General features: G+C 39.7%; 1 protein-coding gene across 4 annotated transcripts; it reads left to right on the forward strand.

The window, feature by feature from the left end:
- Positions 1-1,596: 1,596 nt before the first annotated feature.
- On the forward strand, positions 1,597-24,550 carry ep300a (EP300 lysine acetyltransferase a). 4 transcript variants are annotated; one of them, XM_087783802.1, is made up of 31 exons: positions 1,597-2,137; positions 3,669-4,345; positions 6,091-6,246; positions 6,672-7,005; positions 7,955-8,074; positions 8,515-8,727; positions 9,003-9,105; positions 9,166-9,291; positions 9,866-9,983; positions 10,087-10,228; positions 10,745-10,819; positions 11,069-11,145; positions 11,231-11,383; positions 11,666-12,151; positions 12,243-12,645; positions 12,732-12,850; positions 13,511-13,574; positions 13,726-13,901; positions 14,469-14,557; positions 16,256-16,366; positions 16,699-16,755; positions 16,833-16,910; positions 16,986-17,053; positions 17,145-17,295; positions 17,623-17,769; positions 17,864-17,977; positions 18,102-18,267; positions 18,352-18,519; positions 18,604-18,765; positions 18,977-19,258; positions 19,349-24,550. In XM_087783802.1, exons 1-31 carry the CDS (start codon positions 2,044-2,046, stop codon positions 22,655-22,657), a joined length of 8,538 nt encoding a protein of 2,845 aa, XP_087639928.1. In that variant the 5' UTR covers positions 1,597-2,043; the 3' UTR covers positions 22,658-24,550. The 4 variants fall into 4 exon arrangements, with proteins under 4 accessions (XP_087639928.1, XP_087639929.1, XP_087639930.1 ...); XM_087783803.1 differs by having other exon boundaries at positions 7,955-8,068; XM_087783804.1 differs by having other exon boundaries at positions 1,598-2,137; positions 16,286-16,366.
- The last annotated feature ends 203 nt before the right edge of the window (positions 24,551-24,753 follow it).

Genomic DNA, 24,753 nt, shown 5'->3' on the forward strand with positions numbered 1-24,753 from the left:
CGTTTTTATTTTATTTTGTATTATCTCTTTTATTATTTCTTTTTTCCTTGCACTTTATTTTTATTTTTATTTTTATTTTTTTTAAACTGTGCTGTTGTAAAAGTGTGTTTCCCCTCTGGGGATGAATAAAGATTTTCTATTCTATTTTCTATTCTATTATTGTCTCTTTCTGTCAGTTTTTCCGTTCTTTCCTCATTTTTTACTGTATACCATTCACTATTTACCATCTTGCTTGTGTCTTTGCCAGACCTGATAGAGCTGCTCTTCATAATGTAAAACTATTGCAACACAGATAGATTTCTGTTTTTAATACAAACCATCAGTGAATATGTAACCCTTTCTGGCGTCACTGTTATGTTTATATTCTAATACCTCACATAAATTTAGATTATTTTCCTCATACTATATTTCATTTATGTTTAAACTGGCTTCCCATTCTGATCCATTTTCATCATTAAAAAAGAAGGAAAGCTTAGGTCGTGGACAACAACAAAAGATAGGACTAATGAAACATTTTAAAATAAACATGTCGAATTAAGTATTAGTAATGTGTTGAGTAGGTAAAAACGTTGTATGCAGTTTCCATCATTTTGTCGAAATCCATGTGTGAAAAAGTCATTTAACATATTTTTTTGACATCCAAAGAAACTTTGTGATTATACTGAGTTGCAATTGATGAATATTGATGAGTGAGAGGAGTGTTTGAACTTTGTATATGTTACAATCAGTTATAAGAAAAACAGCTTATGATTGCTTATGTTATGTTTTGTTTTATGTTGTTAACACAGTCTTTACTTGGCCTCTGTAACATTTTTTTTTCTTCATTCCTCATTGTCATTTAAAAATGTCCTTAAACAAAGTGCTAAGTAAAAAAAAACAAGCTCCTAAGATACAAGTATAAGAAAATTGTATAAATAGGCATGTAAATAGATATTTTTACAAGCCAATGTTGATTTGGATGGAATTATTGAGAGAAGTCTTCCAACTAAGAGCGGAATACGTTGTTGATGCTAGGATAAGTTTATATAGCCATTGCTATGTAGGATAAAATGATTTTTTCATGTACATTTTCAACAAATTCCTAATTGTTAAAACCTTCCACCAACAAGGGCAAGATAAATAATTCTAAGTCTGATGTGTTTAATCAAATGCTCGTTGAAGGATATTTTGTACTGCAAGTGAAATAAACAACTTTTGGTTATTTCAACTATCCTTACAATGTCATACAATCTGAAATATTTGTTTTATTGATCATGTTAATGATGAAAAGTTTTACCACCAACAAATACAATTTCCTTGTGTACCTTATGGATTACTCTTTTTACATGTTTGAATGCTGAAAGCAAATGTCACAACACTACAGTTTATTTTAAACTTTATTTGATGCACATTTTTGTTTCAATTAATATTTTTGGTTCATTTTTTATAGTATTTCTTTTAAAAAATGTCAGTTTGTGATTTCACCACAAAAAAATGTTTCATCCTTTTCTTTTTAGACAGAAAATGGATTGTATATATGATTGAAGTTTTCCCCTTGTTTTCACCGCCTCATGCCTTCACATCAGCAGCAGCAGCAGCAGCAGCAGCACCATCACCATCCCTCCACCAGCCTGTTCTTCCCCGACATTATCTTCATCCACCGGAGAGGAGGCTGGAATGACGGATGCAGCCATGGAAGAAGACCAACCCTCTGCCCGTGGATTTACGTCGGTGGATCTCGTTTAAGTTTAGAGGGAAGCCGCCGCGTGAGCCTCCCCTCTTCACTTTCACCGTCCCCCTCCTCCTGCTCCTCCGCTGGACCAAATTTATAAAGAACAAAAAATTCTCCGAGGGAGGGAGGGGGGTTGATTATACGCCGAGGCTGAAATCGAGAGGCGAATCCAGGGAAAGAGGAGTACATCGTACACGGGACTTTCCCCCTCTTAGTCCCCCAAAAGGAGGGGGAAAAGTCGCATTAAATCGCCAAGAGACGGAATGGTTTTCTAAGGGCGTCAAAAGCGTCTGCAATTGTGGATACTTTACATATTTTTATTTCGAAAAAATATGGCCGAGAACGTTCTGGACTCTGGCCCGCCTTCAGCCAAGAGGCCTAAACTCTCCTCTCCGGCACTTTCCGCATCTGCCAGCGATGGAAATGGTGAGTATTCTCCATTATTCTCGCTTATTACCCTGTTATGTGTTGAGTTGGATGTTTTTCGCTCGGCCATGTGAGCTCGGAAGAGGGAGAGTGCTGTGGATTATTGTTGTTTTTGTCGTAGCTGTGGCTACATGCTAGCGTGCTAGGAGTGAGTGTGTTTCGGACGCTGCTAGCTTACATGCTAAAGAGCCATTTTAGCCGGAGCTAGCTAGTTATGGCAAATTGGACAGTGGCATGTTTTGAAATTGGAACACGTTTTGAAAAAACGAACCAACTGACAACGTTTTATACAACCATGGAACCGTACAATTGGAAAAAGCAACCAAATGCATCGTTAAAACCACCTATTTAACACATTACCTGAAACCTCTCTGTTTTGCTTTAACTACCATTAAATACGTGCGCGTTAGCTCAGGTTGCTGTCACTTTAGTTGTCCCTCATGGTTAAGTTAGACACATTTAGTCTAGTTTTTACTCTATAATGACAATTTAGTATATATGCGCACGATATATTGTTTTGTATATAGTATCGTACATTCGATGGTATAGCATCTCACCCGCCGAAAACATCGTCTTACAGACACACGTACCGAAATCTTCGTCTAATGTTTGGATTTATCTTTTGGTACCATTTATTCAATTTCTGTTTCACTTCTTTAACCCTTCGATACATCTGAGAATCACCAGAAAGTCTGCAAGATAGATTATGTCAGATATGTCATCTTCTGTTGGATCTAAAGTAAGTTTACCTTCACATTTAAAAAGAGTTTTAGTTTCTGTTCTCATGCACGGCCACAACTCCCAACTTTAAATGTGTAAACAATGACTTTCTTATTATTGTACCCATCAGAGTGACGGTAAGGAGTTCTGACATTTGTCAGATACTCGGGGTACAGCAGCCATGTCTTGACATGAGCAGAAAAGACCCAGGTTCGGTGACTTGGTCTATGGATAGTTGATATCTTTGCAAGGTTTTGCTAGCCAAAAGGGGGATGTGAAAGTAAAAAATAATGAATATCAACAAGTATTTGCTTTTCATCCATTTTAAATCTGAGCAACATTTCTCCATTTAAGACAACCTTTTAGTTGTTTTAATTGAGAACCAAAGAGACCATGTTTGCATCATTCAGCATATTGTCCTTGCTTACTGGCCAAATTGTTGTTACTCCATTATTTGGAAATTTGGAATATAAAAATCTAAAAAAAAGCCATTTGCTGTGAAAAATGTTACAGTAATCATCACATTGTATTCCCTTGTATATCAACACTCACTCTAACAAAAACAGAGATATTGTATTTAAGTATAATATTTTACAATGAAACTTGTGATACAATAGCAAGGCATTAAAGGCAAAAGACCCTTGATGGTAAATGGTGCTCCTAGCTGTTATGTGTGAACTTATTTTTTTTTATTATAAACATTTATATACAAAATAATTTATGAATTTATTTGCTTCAATCTTAAAACCTAAAAGTTAAGCTTGAAAATATAATTTCTTCTGTCTTATTCAGTATGTTTTGTTCATTACAGATTTCGGCTCTTTCTTTGACCTGGAGCATGATCTACCAGATGAGCTCATTAGCTCGAATGAATCCGGTGTGGTCAACGGGGGCGACCTCAGCCAGTTGCACACATCGTTGGGGGGAATCACAGGAAATCTGAGTCCCGTAGCTGGTAATGGAGGTGCTGCGGGGATGGGTCTTGGTCTGGGCCCCGGTGGCGTTGGTGGAGGCCAGGATGCTGTTGCTAAGCACAAACAGCTTTCTGAGCTCTTGCGATCAGGAGCACCCACATCGACACAACAGGGGCACCAAGGTGCGATGGGGAGCCCTGGAGGCCCAGCAGGTATTGGGCAACACTTGGCAAACCTGAAAGCGCTACCAGGGCAGGGACCTCAGCAGATGATGGGCCAGGGACAGCAGCAGCACCTCTCCCCTCAGCAGCAAGCCAACATGATGCAGCAGAACGCTGCGGCTGGAATGATGGGCGGCATGAACAGAGCCATGATGGGAGCACAGCAGAAAGGAAATAATGGGCAGCAGCAGACTGGTATGATTGGGAGCCAGGTGATGAATGGCTCCCCCAGGATGGGCTTTGGGAACCAGGGGCTCGGCGGGAACACCAACTTGTTGGCTGAGACCTTACAACAGCAGGCAGCCGGGACCCAGGCTGGGATGAGAAGCCAGCAACCAGGAGCTTTGAACAAGGTATACAATTATCCTCTTTGTTTATGAAAATAATTTACAGAAATGGAAACAGTATAACACATTTAACTCATTTAACAATATGAATATTTGCTGATATCATGTCTTTGATACATTTCAAATGCCATGCATTTTCCAATGACACTCACACAAGTACAAATTAATGTCTATTCACACTGTGTGAATGTTGTTACGTTAACTATTTACTTGTTTGCCACTAAAATAATGTATATATGTTTATTTACAATGTAGAATTTATTAAAAAATGAATTGGAAGTGAGTGCGTTTCCTCTCTTTCTTAAGTAAAATTCAAATTTCACAAGTTTTCCATCTACCCTTTCTAATGTTTTTTTTTTTTTTTACAGAAAAAATATAATTCCATTTTAATTTAGAGACTCCAGCTCAATTGTCTTTATCTCCATTCAAATACCTTCATACTGCTTGTCTTGTATTGAAGCCTTGAAATGAGGAATTGTTTTGAAAAAACTTGAATAAGTCCATATTTTAAGTTTTTTTAAGTGGAAGCTTCAGGTCTATCAGGCTCAGCTACAGGTTTATTTTCATTTAAACGCATTGCAAGATGTATGCTGATGGCCTAGTAGCTTCCGCTAAAAACAAATAAATGTACAGACTTGGTTTTTTCGGAATAATTCCTAATTTCGAGGTTTCAATACAAGATGGGTCACTAATTAATAACTAACTAATTATGATAAAAATGGACATTCGTTTTTTTCCAATAACTCTAAAAAGGAATTTATTAATCTGAAATTAATCCCAACCCTTAGTCAATACGAGGGCGAGTAGAAAATTGGTGAAATTTGAATACTTTGACACTTCAACATTTAAAATTCATCACAAGTTTTGACTGTTTGAAGAAAACTGATATTTTGAATTTGTGCTTATAAATAGTTTATGTACAACATTTCACTCTTGGCTTTTAAATATTTATGTTTTTTTGTTTTTTTTAAAGAACTCCTGGCCGATGTCTGTATCACTTTTGCTGCCCTTTAATTATAAATCACCAGTTTACCCCGCAACTATTGTAGCAACGATGTTCCTTCACTTTGTCTAGAACCCCATCAAAAAAGTTGTTACTAAATACTTATCACAGAACGCCTCTGCTGCCCGCAGCTGGGATAGTACTTAGAAAGTCACAGTGTCTGCTATCGCTGTGGCTGCTATATTATTCAATAGTTTCATTCTACACTTGTATTGAATGAAACTTGTACAATGGTTGATCAGGTCTGGACTTTATCAACCATTTTGTGATTGTATATCACTCTGGGCGCAAGATTAGCGAACCTTGAGTCCTTGATGATAACTTGGAGATGTCATAAATTTTACATTGAAACCTTTATTTGAGTTAGTTTATTACACTAGTAGTTTCCCGTCACGTGTCGCACTGGTGTGTTTATACCGATCTAAACCTGAATATAATATTTTTACCATGGCATAGCATTCAAATTGAATCCATCACTGTCTTGGGAAACATCTATTACTTACTTACTTACTTTTAGGATGCCTTGTTTGATAATTAATGATTTGGTATACAGTTTTTTTTAAGCAAAAGTTACATGTGGAAAGTTAACATAGTTGTAATAAATCACTGATCAAATGGTGGCATTTTTTGGCACAGCCCACATTTAAGATTTAAATTAATTTAAGCGACTTTGGGTTTTGCTGATACAATTTATGATTAATCTGTTTATTACTTTGTCCTGACACTTGCTTGCATGTTTTTTCCATAGATGGGGATGATGGGGAACCCTGGTGTTCCTTTTGGTGGTCCGTTCACCGGACAGGGGCTTGGTCCACAGCACCAGAACAAAGGTCCTATGGCCAACAGTCTGGCTCAATTCAATGTGGACAAGAAGAACCAGCCAATGCAAGGATTGGCAGCTATGGTATGTACTTTTTGTTTAGTGTTGTTGAGTTTCAACAAGTTGTCAAGAAAGTCGTCTTCCTTCAGCTCAGTTTCCATCCTGGGAATGACAGTTGAAAACAAAAATATAGCTTCATACAAAAGAGACTATGTTTCTCTTTTCTCCACTCTATCTATTTATTGCTTTTTGAGTAGGATCCAATTCATGGACAACGCTCAATTATTTGTTGACATTTGCTGAAATGTTTTTATTTCGTAAACAGTGTTAGAAATTAGGTGAGGCTCAAGTTCCAAGCAGTATTTGGTAGCACCCACTGTGCGTTTGACTTTTACAAACTATATAAGCAGTCACAGTAAATGCATGCAGATACTCTTTTCTTCTGTTTATCAATGTGATTGCTCTTCCTTTGGCTAATCTATTCTCTGTTTGACGTTCAATCTTTCTAGGGTGCACAGCAGTCACAAACTGGGGGCAGTGGTACCACTGGGGCACTTGCAGGTGGTACACCCGGAATGGTTCCCAATGCTCAAGCTGGCCTTGTAGGACCAGGTAGCCAGATCTCTGCTGTAGCATCAGCAGCGGCTGGAGCACCACCCACTGCTGATCCCGAGAAGCGCAAATTGATCCAGCAGCAACTGGTGCTCCTGCTTCATGCTCACAAGTGCCAGCGACGGGAGCAGGCAAACGGTGAAGTCAGGCAGTGCAACCTACCACACTGTCGAACAATGAAGAACGTCCTTAACCACATGACGCATTGCCAGGCCGGCAAGTCCTGCCAGGGTGAGTGGAGGAGTCTATTAATCCAAATGGCCCATTAAAAAAAAAAAAAAATAACATTAGCAGTTGGATCAAAAAAGTCTTGATAAACAAAAAAGTCAGGCAGAAAAAAAAAAGTTTTCTTCACACAAACTATTTATATGATCAAGTACATGTGAGTGTATGTATGTGTAAAGCGACCCCAAAACAAATAATGGATTGTTTTACTAAGATTTACTATATACAAATATATGCAATTTGGACATATAATAATAATAATAATAATAATAATAACAAAGCCTGAAGAGCTACACTCTACCGTCCTATTTATTAGGTGAAAAGTAAATGATGAATGTTACTAACTAGTGGCAAGAGGTTTAATTGCAGCACAAACGCTGTAAATATTGTCATTTTGTTGTTGCATTCTTCCACCCTAAGTGGGTGGTGAGGACTGCACATGTTTTTTTCATTACATCAATTTGATGAAACTAAATGAAAATTGTATCCTTTAAATTCATCTGCAACTTCATTGGGTTTCTTTTTGCAGGTTAATGACTCTCGAAAACCTGTATAAAAATGGCTAGTTTATAGTAATATGTGGAACCACATCCTGCAACAGCTGCTATAACTCGTGTGTTGACTAAATTGTAGATGATAATGACATATATGTTGTCTTTTGATGACATCTTGACATTTTTTATGTTTTATTACCACTTACTGTGACATCCCTAAGTTCAAAACACCTTTAGATGAGGACAATTAAAACATTTTGTTCTACGTAAAAAAAGAGGAATTAGTTTTGCCTGATCATTAATGTATTTAAGTAGACCATTAAGCAGAACTGTGGCAATTTTGGAATGTTTTTTTCTCTCTCTCTTTTTTGGAAGTGAAAGTTTAAAATGATCTATTAACCAAAACAATAAAGACACCAGCATTTCTTAAATTCCCTCTGCTTATACCTTTTTTTTCTCAGTGGCACATTGTGCATCGTCGAGACAGATCATCTCTCACTGGAAGAACTGTACACGGCATGACTGTCCTGTCTGCCTGCCACTGAAGAACGCTGGGGACAAGAGGAACCCACAGTGTGAGTGTCTGTATCTGACCAAATCTTTTTTTTTTACACTTTTAGCCCTATCCTGTCTGCACACTTAATATTGGTTATCATTGTATTATATTGTAATTTATTACATGCTATAACATGAATTACTGTCAGTATTCATTCTCTCAGAAAATCCCCCCCCCCTCTGTAAATGCGTCAACCTACGACATGAGAGGTCGCAGGAATCTTTCTATCATTGAATTACATTTAGATATTGTCTCTTTAATAATGCACAGCAGTCTGAAAAATCCTGAAGCTACTGGCTTAATGTTAAAAAGAAAAGGTAATAAAGATAACATGAGCAAAGAAGTTCTGATGAATGATTTGATATTCACAGTTTATTAATATAACAGTATTTGAACATTTAAAATCTCAATGATCACATACATCTAGCAGCTGTCCCTGACTCCATCTTTCCTATATTCCAACAGCCTTACTAGTTGGAGCGGCTGCAGGTCTAAGCAGCTCACTTGGGGGACTACCTGGGGCTGCCACGAGTGCGCCGAATCTCAACCCACCCAGTCAGATTGACCCCAGTTCCATTGAGAGAGCATACGCAGCTCTGGGCCTCACGTACCAGGGGAACCAGATCCAACCCCAGCCTAACATGCCCAACCAAGGACAGCCAGGCATGAGGACAATGGGTGATTTTCTTTAAATATCATATTTGCAACAGTCAAAACCTTTTTTTTCTGATTAGCTTCTGATGTGTTCATGTGTTGATCAGCAAACAGTTACTTTTATAGTAATGAGCTGTTAAAAAGCATCAATTAAAGTAATTAATATTTATTTTAAAACAAAATGTATTCATTTTCAAATCTTCCTCCTATGTTACTTTTTTTTTTCAAACATTTTCTAATTCTGATTTTTGTTTTGTGGATTTTATATACATTAATCAAATATGTATTAATGTATGCAGGTGCAAATGCTTTGGGTGTGAATGGTGGTGTGGGGGCTTCATCTCAGAGTCAAGCAAATCTCCTACAAGATACCATGATGCACCTCAATGTGAACAGCCAAGGGTAAGGAGGAGTCAACAAGTTGAAGCTCAGAATATTGTTAAAAAAATGTTTCTCTTCCAGTCTAATGAATGATGCTGGAGGAGTGGGTTCGATGCCCACGGCTGCCCCACCCTCGGCTGCAGGGATGAGGAAGAGCTGGCATGAGGACATTACTCAGGACCTGCGGAACCACTTGGTACACAAACTGTGAGTATAACTGTCTAACTTACACTTTCATTCTTTTTTTCCTTTTTAAGGATTTATTCGGGTTATTAAAGTGTTACACAGATTCCAATGCATATCCAGAAAAAAAACGTAATGTATTTGGATGCAATGTGCAAGAGGAGACTTTTTAGTTAATAATGCAAATAATGTTTTTGCTGTTCAGTTTGAAAACAAGACATTATGATATAATGCATAAACCAATCATTTTTGTTGATGTATTTCGGATGTCTCTGCTATATTTTTCACCTTTTTGTGAAATGTGTCTATTCATAAAGTCTCTTTCTTGCACTGTCATAATATTGATTTCCAGTCAAATTATGTACGTGATTAGAATTGTTTTTAATCGTGTTTTTTGTTTTTAATTGTTTAAATCATTTGAATCTTCATTTCTCTCATTTGAGGAGAACAAATATTTTGTTTTTATGACAACTTGCCTGATCATCTAGTCTCGTGCACATTGGGTCCGGACTGTAACACACTTAATTTGGAATTCATGTAGAATCATTTGTCTAAAATTAAAAACAATTCGTCATTGTTTCTACAAATCTTGCCATAGCGTTCAAGCCATCTTTCCAACACCCGATCCTGCTGCACTGAAGGACCGTCGAATGGAGAACCTGGTTGCATATGCCAGAAAAGTCGAAGGAGACATGTATGAGTCGGCCAACAGCAGAGTAAGTCTTGGGTTACATTTTATTATGAAGAATGTATTCATATGATTTTCTGCACATTGACATTAAATTCACATCTTATGTACGCGTCAATGATCTCTTGCAGGCCGAGTATTATCACCTGCTGGCAGAGAAGATCTATAAAATCCAGAAGGAGTTGGAGGAGAAAAGGAGGACTCGGCTCCAGAAGCAGGGTCTTGGGATTGGACCTGCTGGGATGGGACAGCCTCCAACCGGACATTCTCCTAGTAAGTAGACCTTCTTCTCTTATAGTTGTGTGATTTAGCTGATAATACTATTGTTTACATGAAATAACCTATCTTCAATATCTTTATCACAAAGTCTTCTTAAAATAATGCCAGAATATTTATACTGTACTGTTCTATTTAGTGTCTTAATCAGTTTGTTTATGGCATTCTGCTGCGTTGTTGCACTCCTCTGTTGTAATTCTTGCAATATTTGACTGACTTCCACTTGATATAGGGCTATCGGAATATCTGAATTTTAAATTTAATTTAAAATCTTGACATTTATTGTTTTAATTTCAAGACAACTATTGAGAAAATGCTTTGTTCTAATCAGAAATTAGTTTTACTTGATAATTAACGTATTTAATTGGAACATTATGCAGAACTGGTTGCACTTTTTAATCTTTAACACAGCGAATCCTTCATTGTTACAATACACTGTATATTAACTGTCAAAATGCTATGTGAACAATACATTGGTTCTTTTTTGGAAAGTGTCTTTTGTGTTTTTTTCAGATGGTCCATTACCTGATCAATCAATGGTGCGACCCACTGGGCCGAATCCAATGGTCAACAGACTCCAAAACCCTGGTAAATCATCTAGATTATTTATTTCAACTACTATAAGTGGGCTATAGTATTAATTAAACATTTATTAACATGCAGAAACATTAAACATGTATTGTAAGCTGCTGTTTCTACTGATTAATAACAAGAATGGACAAAGTAGACAGAAATTTAAATTTTATAATGTATTTAGCCATCCATATAACTAACTGTTATTGCAGCTGTATTTCTATGGAACTTGTATTAAAACATGCTTCTCTGCTTTAAAATCAGGCATGAATCAGTTCAATCAGTTAGGGCTACAGTCCATTGGCCAAAGGTCGACGCCTCCTCTCCCAACAAACAATCAGGTTTGTGAACACACCGACATTGTTTAAGTTGAATGAAAAAAATCCTGCTAATTTTGTTACCTATTTTCTTTCCATTTTGGTCCAGATTGGATTGGTCGGGCCAAGAATGGGGCAGTCGAGCGTCAACCAACTGCAGAATCAATATCTCTCCCAGGGACAGTTTCCAGGTTCAGGACCAGTTGCTGGTGTACCTCAAGCTGGACTATCTCAACCTGGATCACAGGGAACAATGGCTCAGGTGTGTTCCTGAACAAGCATGTGGTGTGCCTTTGTTGGTGGTTGTGTTAATGTAAAAAGCTGGACACAGAGTATAGTCTTAATACAATCATATTATATATATATATATATTTTTATATTTGTGGTGAAAGATAGCAAGCACTGAGCGTAGCCTCAGGAAGTGTTTGAGTCAACATGTTTAAGTGTCAAAACTCAATACATGGTTCTTCACCTACTGCAATCAAATGTTAACTGATCAATTGATCCAACTCTCTTGTCTTCTTACACGTACTTCTCACCGCAGACGCAGATTGGCACCCCTCCATCTCTTTCAGTCGCTAGTCCTATGTCCCAGTCAAATGCAGTCGGTGGTCCTGGAGGACTCTCATCAGTGGGGTCGATGGGTCCGCAGAGTGTCGGTGGCCCAAACTCTGTTGGTCCTCCAGTTTCCTCCATCACTCCATCAAACACAAATCAGCAGCCCAACTCCTTACAACATTTGGGTGCAATGCGTGGCAGCTCTCCTTCCCCAGCTCATAGTCGGTCACCCACACCCCACCAGACTCCGCCTAGACACGCTGGTTCCCAAACCCCACAGCCGCATACACCTAATGCAGGCCAGCTTGTACCACCTCAACAACAACAGCAGCAGAACCAGCTCAGCAAAGGTCCAGGTTCTAATAAGCCCACTCAGCAGACACACATCGGCCCAACAGGATCAACCACTCCATCTCACACTGGACTAGGATCCAGTTCAACACCCCATGGTCCTCAGCTGCCCCTCACTCCGGTCAGTTAACTACCTACATTGTTATTAAGTTTGTGAAAAACAATTGTAACTCCCCTTGTATTCATACACTTTCAATTGTTTTTTCATTCAGTTGTCCCAGAAGGGTTCATTTCAAGCAGAGAACCAGGCCCTGACACCAGCATCTGTCAGCAGCCTGGACACTTCCTCTCAGCAGCCACAGTCGGAGACCTCGACAACAAACCAGGACTCCAAAATGGATGTGAAACAACAGGATGAGGAGGACGAGAGTGATGCTGGAAGCTGCTCCAAGGGAGGGAAACTTGGCAACATAAAAACAGAAGACAAACAGATAAAGTCTGAATTTAAGAAGGAAGAGTGTTCTGGTGAAGGAGGTAAAGGACTTCCAGTGGATGCACCAACACAAGTAGGATCAATCAAGTCTGAAGACAAGAAACCTGAAGTGAAGAAAGAGGTGAAGGAGGAAGATGAACAATCCGATGGAGCTGTAGCACAGACGACAGCGAAAAAGAAGAGTGAGAAACCATTTAATGTTCTTTAAAATATTAGGCAGAATTTTAGTTTTGTAAATATTTCAATGTACCTATGTTTCTGTCTCTAGCCTTCAAACCAGAGGAGCTTCGACAGGCGCTGATGCCAACACTGGAGTCTCTCTACAGACAGGATCCAGAGTCCCTACCTTTCAGGATGCCAGTTGACCCACAGCTGCTGTGCATACCTGTATGTATTTCTCTTAAACCTGTCCATGGCACACAAAATAATATCTACTAACAAATAATTTCATGTGAACTCAGAATAGTAATTTATATCATATTTCCAAAACAAAACAAAAAATGAATTTTGACACAAATAATCTCATGAATATGCAAAATGTACATAAATGTGATTTTAATATTTTTTATATATATATATATATATACACACTAATAATTTCTTTAATCTTGAATGAATGTTTTCTTACATATTTTTAATGGGAGGGTTGAATGACTTAAGTTGCTGTTTTGGACACTGTCGGTCTGAATAATCTGGACAAAATTCCATATCTCAATATTTAGATATATAGATAAGATATGACCTCAATGAAAACCAAATATTCTCTGAAAAATATATATATTTTTAAGTACATGAGGATGAAGAAACCAATGCTTTATTTATTATAACTTGTAATAAACATCAAAAGAATAGACAAAGTAGAATAGTATAAATAATGTTTGTCAGCTTTGCTTTAAAAAACAAGTATATTGAACTACAACTAGTGGGAATATAAACAACACCAGGAATCCAAGAAACTGTTGTCCTCTACCTCATTTTAATAAACTCCTTGAGTGGCTATTATTTGATATATATTGTCCTTCAACTTTTTTCTTTGTGCCCTTTCAGGACTACTTTGATATTGTGAAGAACCCCATGGACTTGTCCACTATCAAGAGAAAACTTGACACTGGTTTGTTTTTTTCTCTCTCATTTATTATTTTGTCAGGTCTAGTTGAATGCCTCAGTCAATATTGTAATTGTCATAAAATCAAATCGAAATTGTGTTCTCAACTTTCTTAAGTCAAGAAAAGCATTTGCTAATCACTGCTTTGTCTTTGCAGGTCAGTACCAGGATCCCTGGCAATATGTGGATGATATCTGGCTGATGTTCAACAACGCATGGCTATATAACCGCAAAACCTCCAGAGTTTACAAGTACTGCTCCAAACTGGCTGAGGTTTTTGAGCAGGAGATAGACCCCGTCATGGAGAGCCTTGGCTACTGTTGTGGAAGGAAGGTGAGTTGAAATGCATAAAGATCCTTTAGTTTGTGAACATACAGCCTTGATTAAGTAAAAAAAAGTCTGTCAAGTATGCCCCTAAAATGTGTTGGGAGCCACTGTGCTGGATTCAGAGCTAAATATGGGTTTTGCAAACACCACCTCAAGATCACATTTCAGGTTCCATAGGATTCTATTTATAGTTCGAGCAGATGGATGATTGGCTAGGTCAATGGTAAACGGATAAGTATAGGCTCCTCCCTGCAATTGTTTGAATCAGAAATATAGATATATAAATACATCACCAGGTTGTGATTTCAAAAAGTTATTGATCAAGTCAATGTCAGATTGTTCTTATACCTGCGTTTTCAGGGAACTGATTTGACTGAATCTGTCTCTGTAGAGACGGGGCCTTAGGAAACGACATTAAAAAAAAAGAAACACAAAATATTGAGAGGACTGTTAACTGATCTTCTACATCAAAAAAATCAACTTTAAGATACGAAATGCTCAGTTTGCAATGATTTGAAAGTTAACTTTGTATACAATCCCCCTGATCTTTTTTATATGCCTTTTGTCCATCAGTTGGAGTTCTCACCTCAAACACTATGCTGCTATGGAAAGCAGTTGTGCACTATTCCTCGAGATGCTGCTTACTTCAGCTACCAGAACAGGTATGAAGAGACTAAAGCAGTTACTTTACTGAACAAAACTTGTTTCTCGTCCCTTAATGTGTGTCCTTAAGCCATCCACATTCGCCATCTTGGTTTTTGTTTTAAAACATAACTCTGCTTGGTGCTTGCATTTTTAAACATCTGTCTATTCAAATTCCAGATGTCTGAAAATATATTTAAATTAATAAATGCACATTGTGGATCTTGTTGAATTGTCTAGTTAAATTTGAAATGACAGATTTTAAAAAGAGCTGCTTTTACTAACTACTAGCTGTTGCTTTTGCTCACTGCACCTGTCCAAACCGGTTGAATGTGTCTTACAAGTTGCAATGCACATCAATTTGAACTATTTGGTTACCTCCAAATGGTGATAGATGGATCAAACTTAAAATTGTTTTTCCAGCATACAGCAACACAGACGATAGATTCATAAAACAAGAACAAGTGCAAGATTACACAATCTAAGTCTAAAGATGAAGAACATAGAAAATCATACAAAGATTAACATGGAATATCATCTTTTCGCTCCACTCCTGCCCCCAAACTCAGAATTAAACAGCCTAATAGCACAAGGAGTCAAGGACTGAGTCTAAAAGTGTTGCATCTGTGAAGGCGCATTCATGCACTTCATATGCTTCTCTGCTCACTTATGACAGTGTTCAGATGTTGATTGTCATCATCCATGATGGACAGTAGTTTGTCGAGTGATCTCCTCTGCAACTAGCAACCGATGCTGTAGTTCACATTCTAAGTTTCTACTGCAAGTCTCGAAGGCATCTTCAATGGACCACTCGCATACTAGACTTAAGCTTTAAATGAAACCAATTATTTTGTCTAATGTTGGCAAAGAAATACCCTTTTCATTACTTACAATGTTGCAAGATCAAACAACTATCAAAAATAAGTATTTCTTCTGTTATCGCTTAGTTTTAGTCTATGAAGGTGTTTCAACCTTATACACAAAGACAGTGATTCAAAGGAATAAAATGGTATAGAAAAATGTTTTAATGAAGAGGGTTAGGGTTATGGGTTACGATTAAAATTCTCACAGCATGTTTAAGCCAGAGAAGATGTTTACAACATTTTTAATCCAGAGATATGTTGGGGCTTTTGTAGTGGAAATTTATATTACATTTCATAAGTTTCTAGTTGTATTGTTTTTATTGTCATCTTTTATTACTGATAATAATTGTTGCCATAATATCTGACAGAACCAATTTGGTATTGGGTACATTTTTATAGTGACAATGAGTATAATCACAATTTAATCTGAAGTTAAGTCATACCAAAGCACCTTCAACTGAGTTGTCTTTCAATTCAACCTACTATCCCTACCTTAAACGTCTTCAATGTGCCTTAGCTTTCCTTCTCACTATTAGCTGCTGATTGTTTTTGATCATTTGTCGCCTTCAATTTGCTAATCTGTTCTTACCTTCACCTCTCTGCTGTATGTTGTCTCCGACGTTTTTGTCTTGTCCTGATCTTTGCCTCTGTGTGCCATTGGCTTGTGCTTGCTTTGCCCAAACAAATCCCTTCTCCCCATCACTGATTTCCCAAAATCATGATTGGCTGTTGATGTGATGACGACTTCCTCGGTGTCCATGTGCTCCTACTTCCCACGCTTCCATGTCCTGTTCCACTTGGTGACTGCCTCCATGCGCTGTCTTTGATTGACTGTGCGACGGGGAAATGGTGTAGTTCACCAAAATTTGGGCTTGTTGCTAACAGGTACCACTTTTGCGAGAAGTGTTTTAACGAGATCCAGGGAGAGACTGTTTCTTTGGGGGACGATCCAACACAGCCTCAAACGTGAGTATGGAACAATTACATATTTTTGTCGTCCATTTTTTAAAACCAGTTACCATCCAATAATCTTAAACAGCGTCATTAAACTCCTCCCTTTGCCTGCCATCACCTGATTTACCACGGTGTTTAAATCCCAAAAAAGAATATCACTTGTTTACAAGTAGAGAAATTACCTTTGAGTAAAGGGTACAAACTTCAAAATGAATGAATCAGATGTTAAATGTGAAGATAATGTGTGTGACAATTGATTTGCATAAATAATGAATGGCATTTTTTAAAGCTTTAATTAATATAAGGAAAAACGGACAATAAGATTTCTGTGCTTTTTATTTTAGATCTATAAACAAAGATCAGTTTGAGAAGAAAAAGAATGACACACTGGACCCTGAATTGTGAGTAAAAGATTGTGCTTATAAAGTTTTGCTGTTTTGCATACCGTTGTTCGAAGTTTCTTTTATGTTGTTTAAAGGTTTGTCGAATGTTTGGACTGTGGACGCAGAATGCATCAGATATGTGTTCTACACAATGATACAATCTGGCCGTCTGGGTAAGCCTCTTAAGCCTTTTTTTACCCTGAATAAAATGAAATATAATTGACATTCATGTGATATCCCTGCCAAAGATTTGTGTGTGATGGCTGTTTAAAGAAGACAAACAAGACGCGGAAAGAAAACAAGTATTGTGCAAAAAGTAAGAAACATTTCTTCTATTATTATGACGATAAGGGAGTGTATCTTCTCTCTGAACTAAAAATCATTAAGCTTCCTGTCCTGTCTTGCAGGGTTGCCACCAACCAGGTTAGGGTGCTACCTAGAAACGAGAGTGAATGATTATCTGAAGCGGCAGAACAATCCAGAGGCTGGAGAGGTCTCAATTCGGGTTGTACACGTCTCTGACAAAGTGGTGGAGGTCAAACAAGGGATGAAGTCAAGGTACATGTGATTTCTTTTTCTTCTTCTTCCCTAAATATCATGGTGTAATGCAAAAGGGGATTTGTTTTTTAATAAATTTGAATAAAAAATAATGTTAGGCAGAGTTTGCCAGTCCAGTTATTGGGTACCTTGTAAAATAGTCTATGCCAGCATTAGTGAAAAATGTGGGTAAGTTGTCATATCGGGTATCTAGCAAATTGCCATGAGATCCACATTGCTTTTTGCAAGTAAGCAGTCAACAGTTGAAATTGATAATCCATAATAGATTTTGGTATTAAAGAATACAAGTTGATTGGAGGTACATTCATGGTATTTTCTTTTTTGCAGATTTGTGGACAGTGGAGAAATGTCTGAGTCTTTTCCGTATCGGACAAAAGCTCTTTTTGCATTCGAAGACATTGATGGAGCCGATGTCTGCTTCTTTGGAATGCATGTTCAGGAATATGGCTCCGACTGCCCTCAGCCCAACCAGAGGTAAAGATGTTTAAATATTAAAAAATGAAACATAAGAAATACATAAGGAATTTAACCCAAAACCATCTAATTTTTTATTCTCTTTTTCTCTAAGGCGGGTTTACATATCCTATCTGGACAGCGTACACTTTTTCCGACCCAGACTCCTGAGAACAGCAGTTTATCATGAAATTCTCTTGGGTTACTTGGAGTATGTTAGAAGATTGGGGTGAGTCATTTGATTGTTCTTTTTTTTTTGCCAAACTCTGATATAAAAGGGAGTAAAACACATTAAGGTCTAGTTTAATAAAGTTTAATGGATGCTAAACACTTTGTCCCAACTTCTTCCACAGCTACACAACTGGTCATATCTGGGCCTGTCCACCTAGTGAAGGGGATGACTACATCTTCCATTGTCACCCTGCTGATCAGAAGATCCCAAAGCCCAAGCGCCTGCAGGAGTGGTACAAGAAGATGTTAGACAAAGCTGTGTCAGAGCGGATTGTACATGACTACAAGGTATATACAGCATTTGTTACAGTCAAAGAAACTTAGAATCTAGCCACAGACTAAAACAACCTTGTCTTATTTTTACCTCAACAGGACATCTTCAAGCAGGCAACAGAGGATCGTTTGACTAGTGCTAAAGAGTTGCCGTACTTTGAGGGAGACTTCTGGCCAAATGTCCTGGAGGAGAGCATCAAAGAGCTGGAGCAAGAGGAAGAAGAGAGGAAACGGGAGGAGAACAGCACTTCCAACGAGAGTGTTGACGTAAGAAAGTTACATAGCGCAGGACCTGTTAGTGCTCAACCTTTTAGTAATCATCCATTAACACATCCTTTCTCATTCCTACAGGATCAGAAGGGTGATAGTAAAAATGCAAAAAAGAAGAACAATAAGAAGACGAGCAAGAACAAGAGCAGTCTGAGCCGAGCCAATAAAAAGAAGCCAGGGATGCCCAACGTGTCCAACGACCTGTCGCAGAAGCTCTACGCAACCATGGAAAAACATAAAGAGGTGTGACCCTTTCCTTTGTCTTTTATTCTAACTCTGGATTGTAAGTGACTGAAACTGATATTTACATTAGAAATTAAGATTTTACTCTATATTATCGTATTAATCAATTCAATATTTTTTAGCTTCAACACATTACCAGTACCAAAGCCACTATTGTTTCATTCTTTTCATTGATCTTCACTGCAAATTGACTAGTCTCTCTTCTCCCCAGGTCTTCTTTGTTATTAGACTGATTGCTGGCCCAATGGCCAATGCCTTGCCACCAATTGTAGACCCTGATCCCTTAATGGCATGTGATCTCATGGATGGACGAGATGCTTTCCTAACAATAGCCAGGGACAAGCATCTAGAATTCAGCTCGTTGAGGAGGTCCAAGTGGAGCTCTATGTGCATGCTAGTGGAGCTTCACAACCAAAGCCAAGACCGCTTTGTTTACACTTGCAATCTTTGCAAACACCACGTGGAAACGCGCTTCCACTGCACTGTCTGCGAGGTGAGTTTTGGGATTATAATTTGTTCTTTTCTGTCGTCAAAAGAGATAATGTTGGTCCAAATTACTTACCATCTCTGCATTATCTCTTAGGATTACGATCTCTGCATCACGTGCTACAACACTAAGGGCCACGAGCACAGGATGGAGAAGTTAGGCCTCGGACTGGACGATGAGAGCAACAACCAGGCTGCGGCTACCGCTCAGAGCCCTGGAGATTCTCGTCGCCTCAGCATCCAGCGTTGCATCCAGTCTCTTGTCCACGCCTGCCAGTGCCGAAATGCAAACTGCTCGTTGCCATCCTGCCAGAAGATGAAACGAGTCGTTCAGCATACCAAAAGCTGCAAAAGAAAAACAAACGGTGGCTGCCCCATCTGCAAGCAGCTCATTGCTCTCTGTTGCTACCATGCTAAGCATTGCCAGGAAAACAAGTGTCCAGTCCCGTTCTGTCTGAACATCAAGCACAAGCTTCGTCAGCAGCAGCTGCAGCATCGGCTACAGCAAGCTCAGATGCTTCGACGACGAATGGCCAGCATGCAAAGAGTTGGCAAACCTGGAGGAGGGCCTGGGGGTAATGGCTTGCCATCGCCTGTGCCCAACAATGGTGGCCCTGGTACACCAACATCTGCAGGCACACAGCCACCCACTCCACAAACACCCACACAGGGGAACTTGCAAGCTCTCCCCCAGCAGCAAGTTGTTGGCATGGGGGGCTTGGGCTCACCAGGACTACCACAGCAACATCAAGGTGGAACCATGGGCCCGCAGCATCCCCTTCATCACCAGTTTCAGTCAATGGGTGCAGGAAGTGGAGGGGGGATGATGAACTCTCCTCAGCAACAGATGGTTTCTCAGCTCCAGCAGCAGCCTCCTAATGTCCAACAACTCCAGCAGCAACAACACCCTGGTGGTTTGCCTCCGTACAATCCTAGACCTCCTGGAGCCTCTCCACTTCACCAGTCCATGGGTAAACCTGGGCTTGGCCCTGCCACTCCGCCACAACAACAACCGCCCAACCAGAACCAAGGGCCAATGCCTGTATCTGGTCAGCCGCAGGGACCTCCTTTGGCTGCTGTAGAAACTGCTCTGAAAATACAGCGTCTGGCTGAGACCCAGAGACAAATGGCTCAAGCTCAAGCCCAGATTCGTGGGTTAGGTCAGGGAGCCATGATGCCACAACACCCTCATCATCAAAATAGCCAAACCCAAATGGGAATACCTCACATGGGGGCCCAAGGGATTAACCCTCAGGCTCAGGGGGTAGTAGGCCGGACTATGCTAGATCCTCAGCAACAGGGAATGCTTGCAGGAATGCAGCCAGGTGCCCCACAGTCTCAGTTACCACCTCAAGTTCAACAGCATCTCCAGTCAGGAGGTGGTGGACAAATGAACCAAGGAAATCCACAGTGGGGGGCTGGTGGTCCTCCTGTAAACCAACAGCAGAGGGCAGGGATGATGGGTCACATGGCACCCCAGTCTGTTGTGGCACAACAGCAGCAAATTAATCAGCAACAGCCACAACCAGGAAATAGGGCTCTGATGCAAGTGATGGGTGTTTCTGGAGGAGTACCGGGAGCTCCTCCTTCTATACCAGGTGCTGGTGGACCAGGTAACCTACCACAGGCGGCATTGCAAGAACTCCTGCGGACACTTCGCTCCCCGACCTCGCCTCTTCAACAGCAACAAGTCCTTAATATTCTTCGATCCAACCCAACTCTTATGGCTGCTTTCATCAGGCAGAGAGCTGCCAGGTATCAAGGAGGCCAGGGTGGCCCAGTAGTGCCAGGTGGACCACCTCAAGGTCCTGGAGCTGTAAGGTTTCCAGGGCCTACGGGGGGGCTAGCTGGTATGGGAGGCCCTGGTGCTAATCAACTGGCTAATATGGATGGGCAACAGCAAGTAACAGTGAACCAAGCAGGCCAGTCGGTACATGGTATGGGCCAAGGTGGCACTGCTGGTGGAAACATGCCCACAATGGCTCAGCTGCAGCAGCTCCAACAACAACAACAACAGCAGCAACAGCAACAACAACAACAACAGCAGCAGCAACAACAGCAGCAGCAGCAGCAGCAACAACAACAACAACGTCCAATGTTGCCAGGGAATTTACAACAGCAACAAATGGCTGCACTACAACAACAACAACAACAACAACAACAGCAGGGAACAATGCAACCAGGACAACGGACCAACATGTCGAATATGACTCCAGAGTTCCGGGAGCTGATGAGAAGGCATCTACAGCAGCAGCAGCAGCAACATCAGCAGCAACAACAACAGCAGCAACAACAGCAGCAGCAACAACAACAACAACAACAAATGGGAAACCATGGACAGTTCCAACAGCCCCAAGGGCTGCAACCGCAGAGCCAGCAGGCCTTCATGCAGACGGGTCAGGGGCCTCAAGCGAATGTTTCCCAAACCCAGCCTGGAACTGGAGTTGTAGGTGTTCCACAGCAACAGCAAGGGGGGCCCCAAGGTGCACCAGGACAAATGGGTCAACAGCAAGGATACCAAGGCAACGCGTCCCAAGTAGCTGCTCTTAAGCAGAGGTTACATCAGCTGCAAATGCAGCAGCAGCAGCAGCAACAGCAGCAACAGCAGCAGCAACAGCAGCAGCAACAGCAGCAAAATTCAATGGGAGGGCTTCAAGGACAAGATGGAGGGCCAGGTACAGGTGCTGGGGTACCTGCAGGATCCCAGTTCCCGCCTTTACAAGGTGGACCTGGTCAAGTACAACAGCAACAGAGTGGTTTGGGTGGGGGGGTCGTTGGACCTCAAATGTCTCAATCAACCCAAAGTATTCTTCACCAGAACATCCATCAAAGGCTCCTACAGCAGCAACATCTTGGAGGCGGCTCTCCAGCCCAGCACAGCAGCCCAATGAGTCCCCAACAGCAATTGGCACAGTCTCCTCATCTCCAGGGTCAAGGTGGACTTGGTCCTGCAGGTCCACTTAGCAGTCAAGTCAGGTCACCCCAACCATCACCACGACCTCAGTCTCAACCTCCGCGCTCCAGCCCCTCCCCACGCATGCAGCCCTCCTCCCAGTCTCAACCTCAGCCTTCCCCTCATCGCATCTCCCCCCAAACCCAGACAGGGTCACCTCACCCAGCCCACATAGGCCAACATCACCCCAGTATGGCACCACCTCAACCCCCACAACAGCAAACAATATCGCAACAGCAGCAGCAGGCTGGTTCTGTAGATCCCAGTCAGTTCAGCGCTGACCAGAACTCCATCTTGTCTCAGCTAAGCGGAATGGCAGCAATGCATGGAGGACAGGGGACACCTGCTGACATCCTGGGAGGTAACAACAACAACAACAATAATAATAACAACAACAACAACAACAACCAGGAGTTATCGACAAACATTAACCACAGCTTGGACATCATGTAGCCTTGACTCCACACTGTTATTCGGTTCCAACAGTCGTGGCAAACGTCAAACTGCCATGGAGGGAGAATGCTAATCTGGATTACAGATTTCGGGTTTTAGAGGTTTTTATTTTGTATTTAAATATTTTTGTGATGTATAACTATAAAGTGAAGCTTCCTATGGGAGACACAAATAATAGTTGATAAATGAATAAATTAAGACAATGGTAAGTTATTGCTGTTAATATATAAATATATCTATATATTTTTGCCATTTGTGTAAAAAGGGTGAAAGGGCAACGATTCAGGTTGAAGATATTTCTTTCTTAATCTATGAATATTTTTAAGGACTGATGATTTTTGCCTTTTTATGAACATATTAAGATTTTAAATGTGGCAAAAATAAATAGTCAGTACATAAAATGTGACCTTTTTCTGTTCTTTTTTCTGATACCCAGTGATGATTGTATCTATTTTGCAGAGAATATGTTGGAATTTAGAATTTCTTTTGTAATTCTCGTGTCAATCATAAAGCATCAGCATGTTGGATTTTATTTTTTATTTTTTACATTCATAGTGACTATAGGTAAATGCGTTCAGCATTGACTTGGTTGGTTTAAACCAAACAGTATTTGGCCACACGGACCGCAGATACACTTTTATACTAGCTTGATTTACATGGGCCTGACCCTTCGTCTTAACGCCTGTGTATCATTGTCCACACGTCACACGCATATTTTCCCCCTTGTTCTCAGCGGACCGAGATTACGTTTGTACATATATGAAAATGTTGTTAACAAACTGTGACATGCCTGTGTCCTCCCTCTTAACGATTCCTCATGTTTTTCTTTCTTTTTTTTTTTTTTTCAAGGTTCCATTGGGTAATGCTACTGTACATACTGAGAAAGTATCACACTTGGATACTGTATTTTGAAGATGTAAAATACCTGTATATAGAAAACCTTATGAGCAGAGGAGTTATTTTCTGTTTGTTTTACTTGATGTATGTTTTGAAGAATTGTTGATGCTGTATAAAAACATACCCAGAGCTACTGTACAGTGTTGATGTTTGTTTTTCAAAGGTACAGTACGAGGTGTAGAAAGGTCGTGAGCACCAATGCGCCTTTTTCCTGTGTATTTTTTTGAAAAGGTTTTTGGGGGAAACGGGAGGGGACTCTAAATACTCACACACCTTAACCGTCTCTTGACCATTTCTGGTTGATGAGGTGTGTAGTGGAATAATTAAAAATCTGGTTATTTAGCTTTTTATGGAGAGGACTGAAGACACAATACTCACCTGCTCACTATTTTCTGAAGTGTTGGACATGTGGGCAGGTCAATTCAACCAGGTGGCAATATATCTTGAGACTTATTTTATAAGAAGAAAAAATGAGAAAACTGTCTTTTATATATAGATATATTATTTAATTTTATTTTTTGAGAATAAAACTTGAAGCAACAGTAATTAATAGATAACATGTTTTGTTCAGCACATCACATGGGTCATGTGATCACGCATAGTCTTTTGCAGTCACTTCGGCCCAAACGGAATATATTCTACCATCTTTTTTTTTTTTTTTTCCTTTTATTTTCAAGGGATATGTTTTATGTACAAGAATATAGATGTAAACATACTGAGTCACTGTACAAACTGATGGCAACTGAACAAATAGTTTTATCATTTCTTCTCCCAAAAGACTGGAAATAAGACTATTTAAAGTTTTTGTTCCATATTCGGATGGAATTTTGACCACTGTTTGTTTCTTGTTCATTTTTTGGTGCTTGCTGAGGAAAAAGCAAAAAAACTTTTATTAGTTTCTTTTTTTAAATTATTTTGGTGGTCTGATTGTTTTGTTTTTTTTGCCAATAAATTAATTGTACAATAAAGTATGTTTGTACCATTTGGGAAAAATAACTGATTTGTGTCTGATTTTTTTATTTTATTTTTTTCTCAGCCATTTGAAGATTTTAACTATTTCTATAAATAAGTAAAGAAAATGTAACGTATTAAACAAAATGCTTCACTTTCTAGATTCTAGAAGCATCTCCAACGCACGTGAGTCAGTTGTATGTACACATGTAGCATTCCATGATCGTGTCTAACCGTTGTGCATTATA

The sequence above is a fragment of the Callionymus lyra genome, chromosome 2 (assembly GCF_982586985.1).
Source record: "Callionymus lyra chromosome 2, fCalLyr1.hap1.1, whole genome shotgun sequence".
Lineage (NCBI taxonomy): Eukaryota > Metazoa > Chordata > Actinopteri > Syngnathiformes > Callionymidae > Callionymus > Callionymus lyra.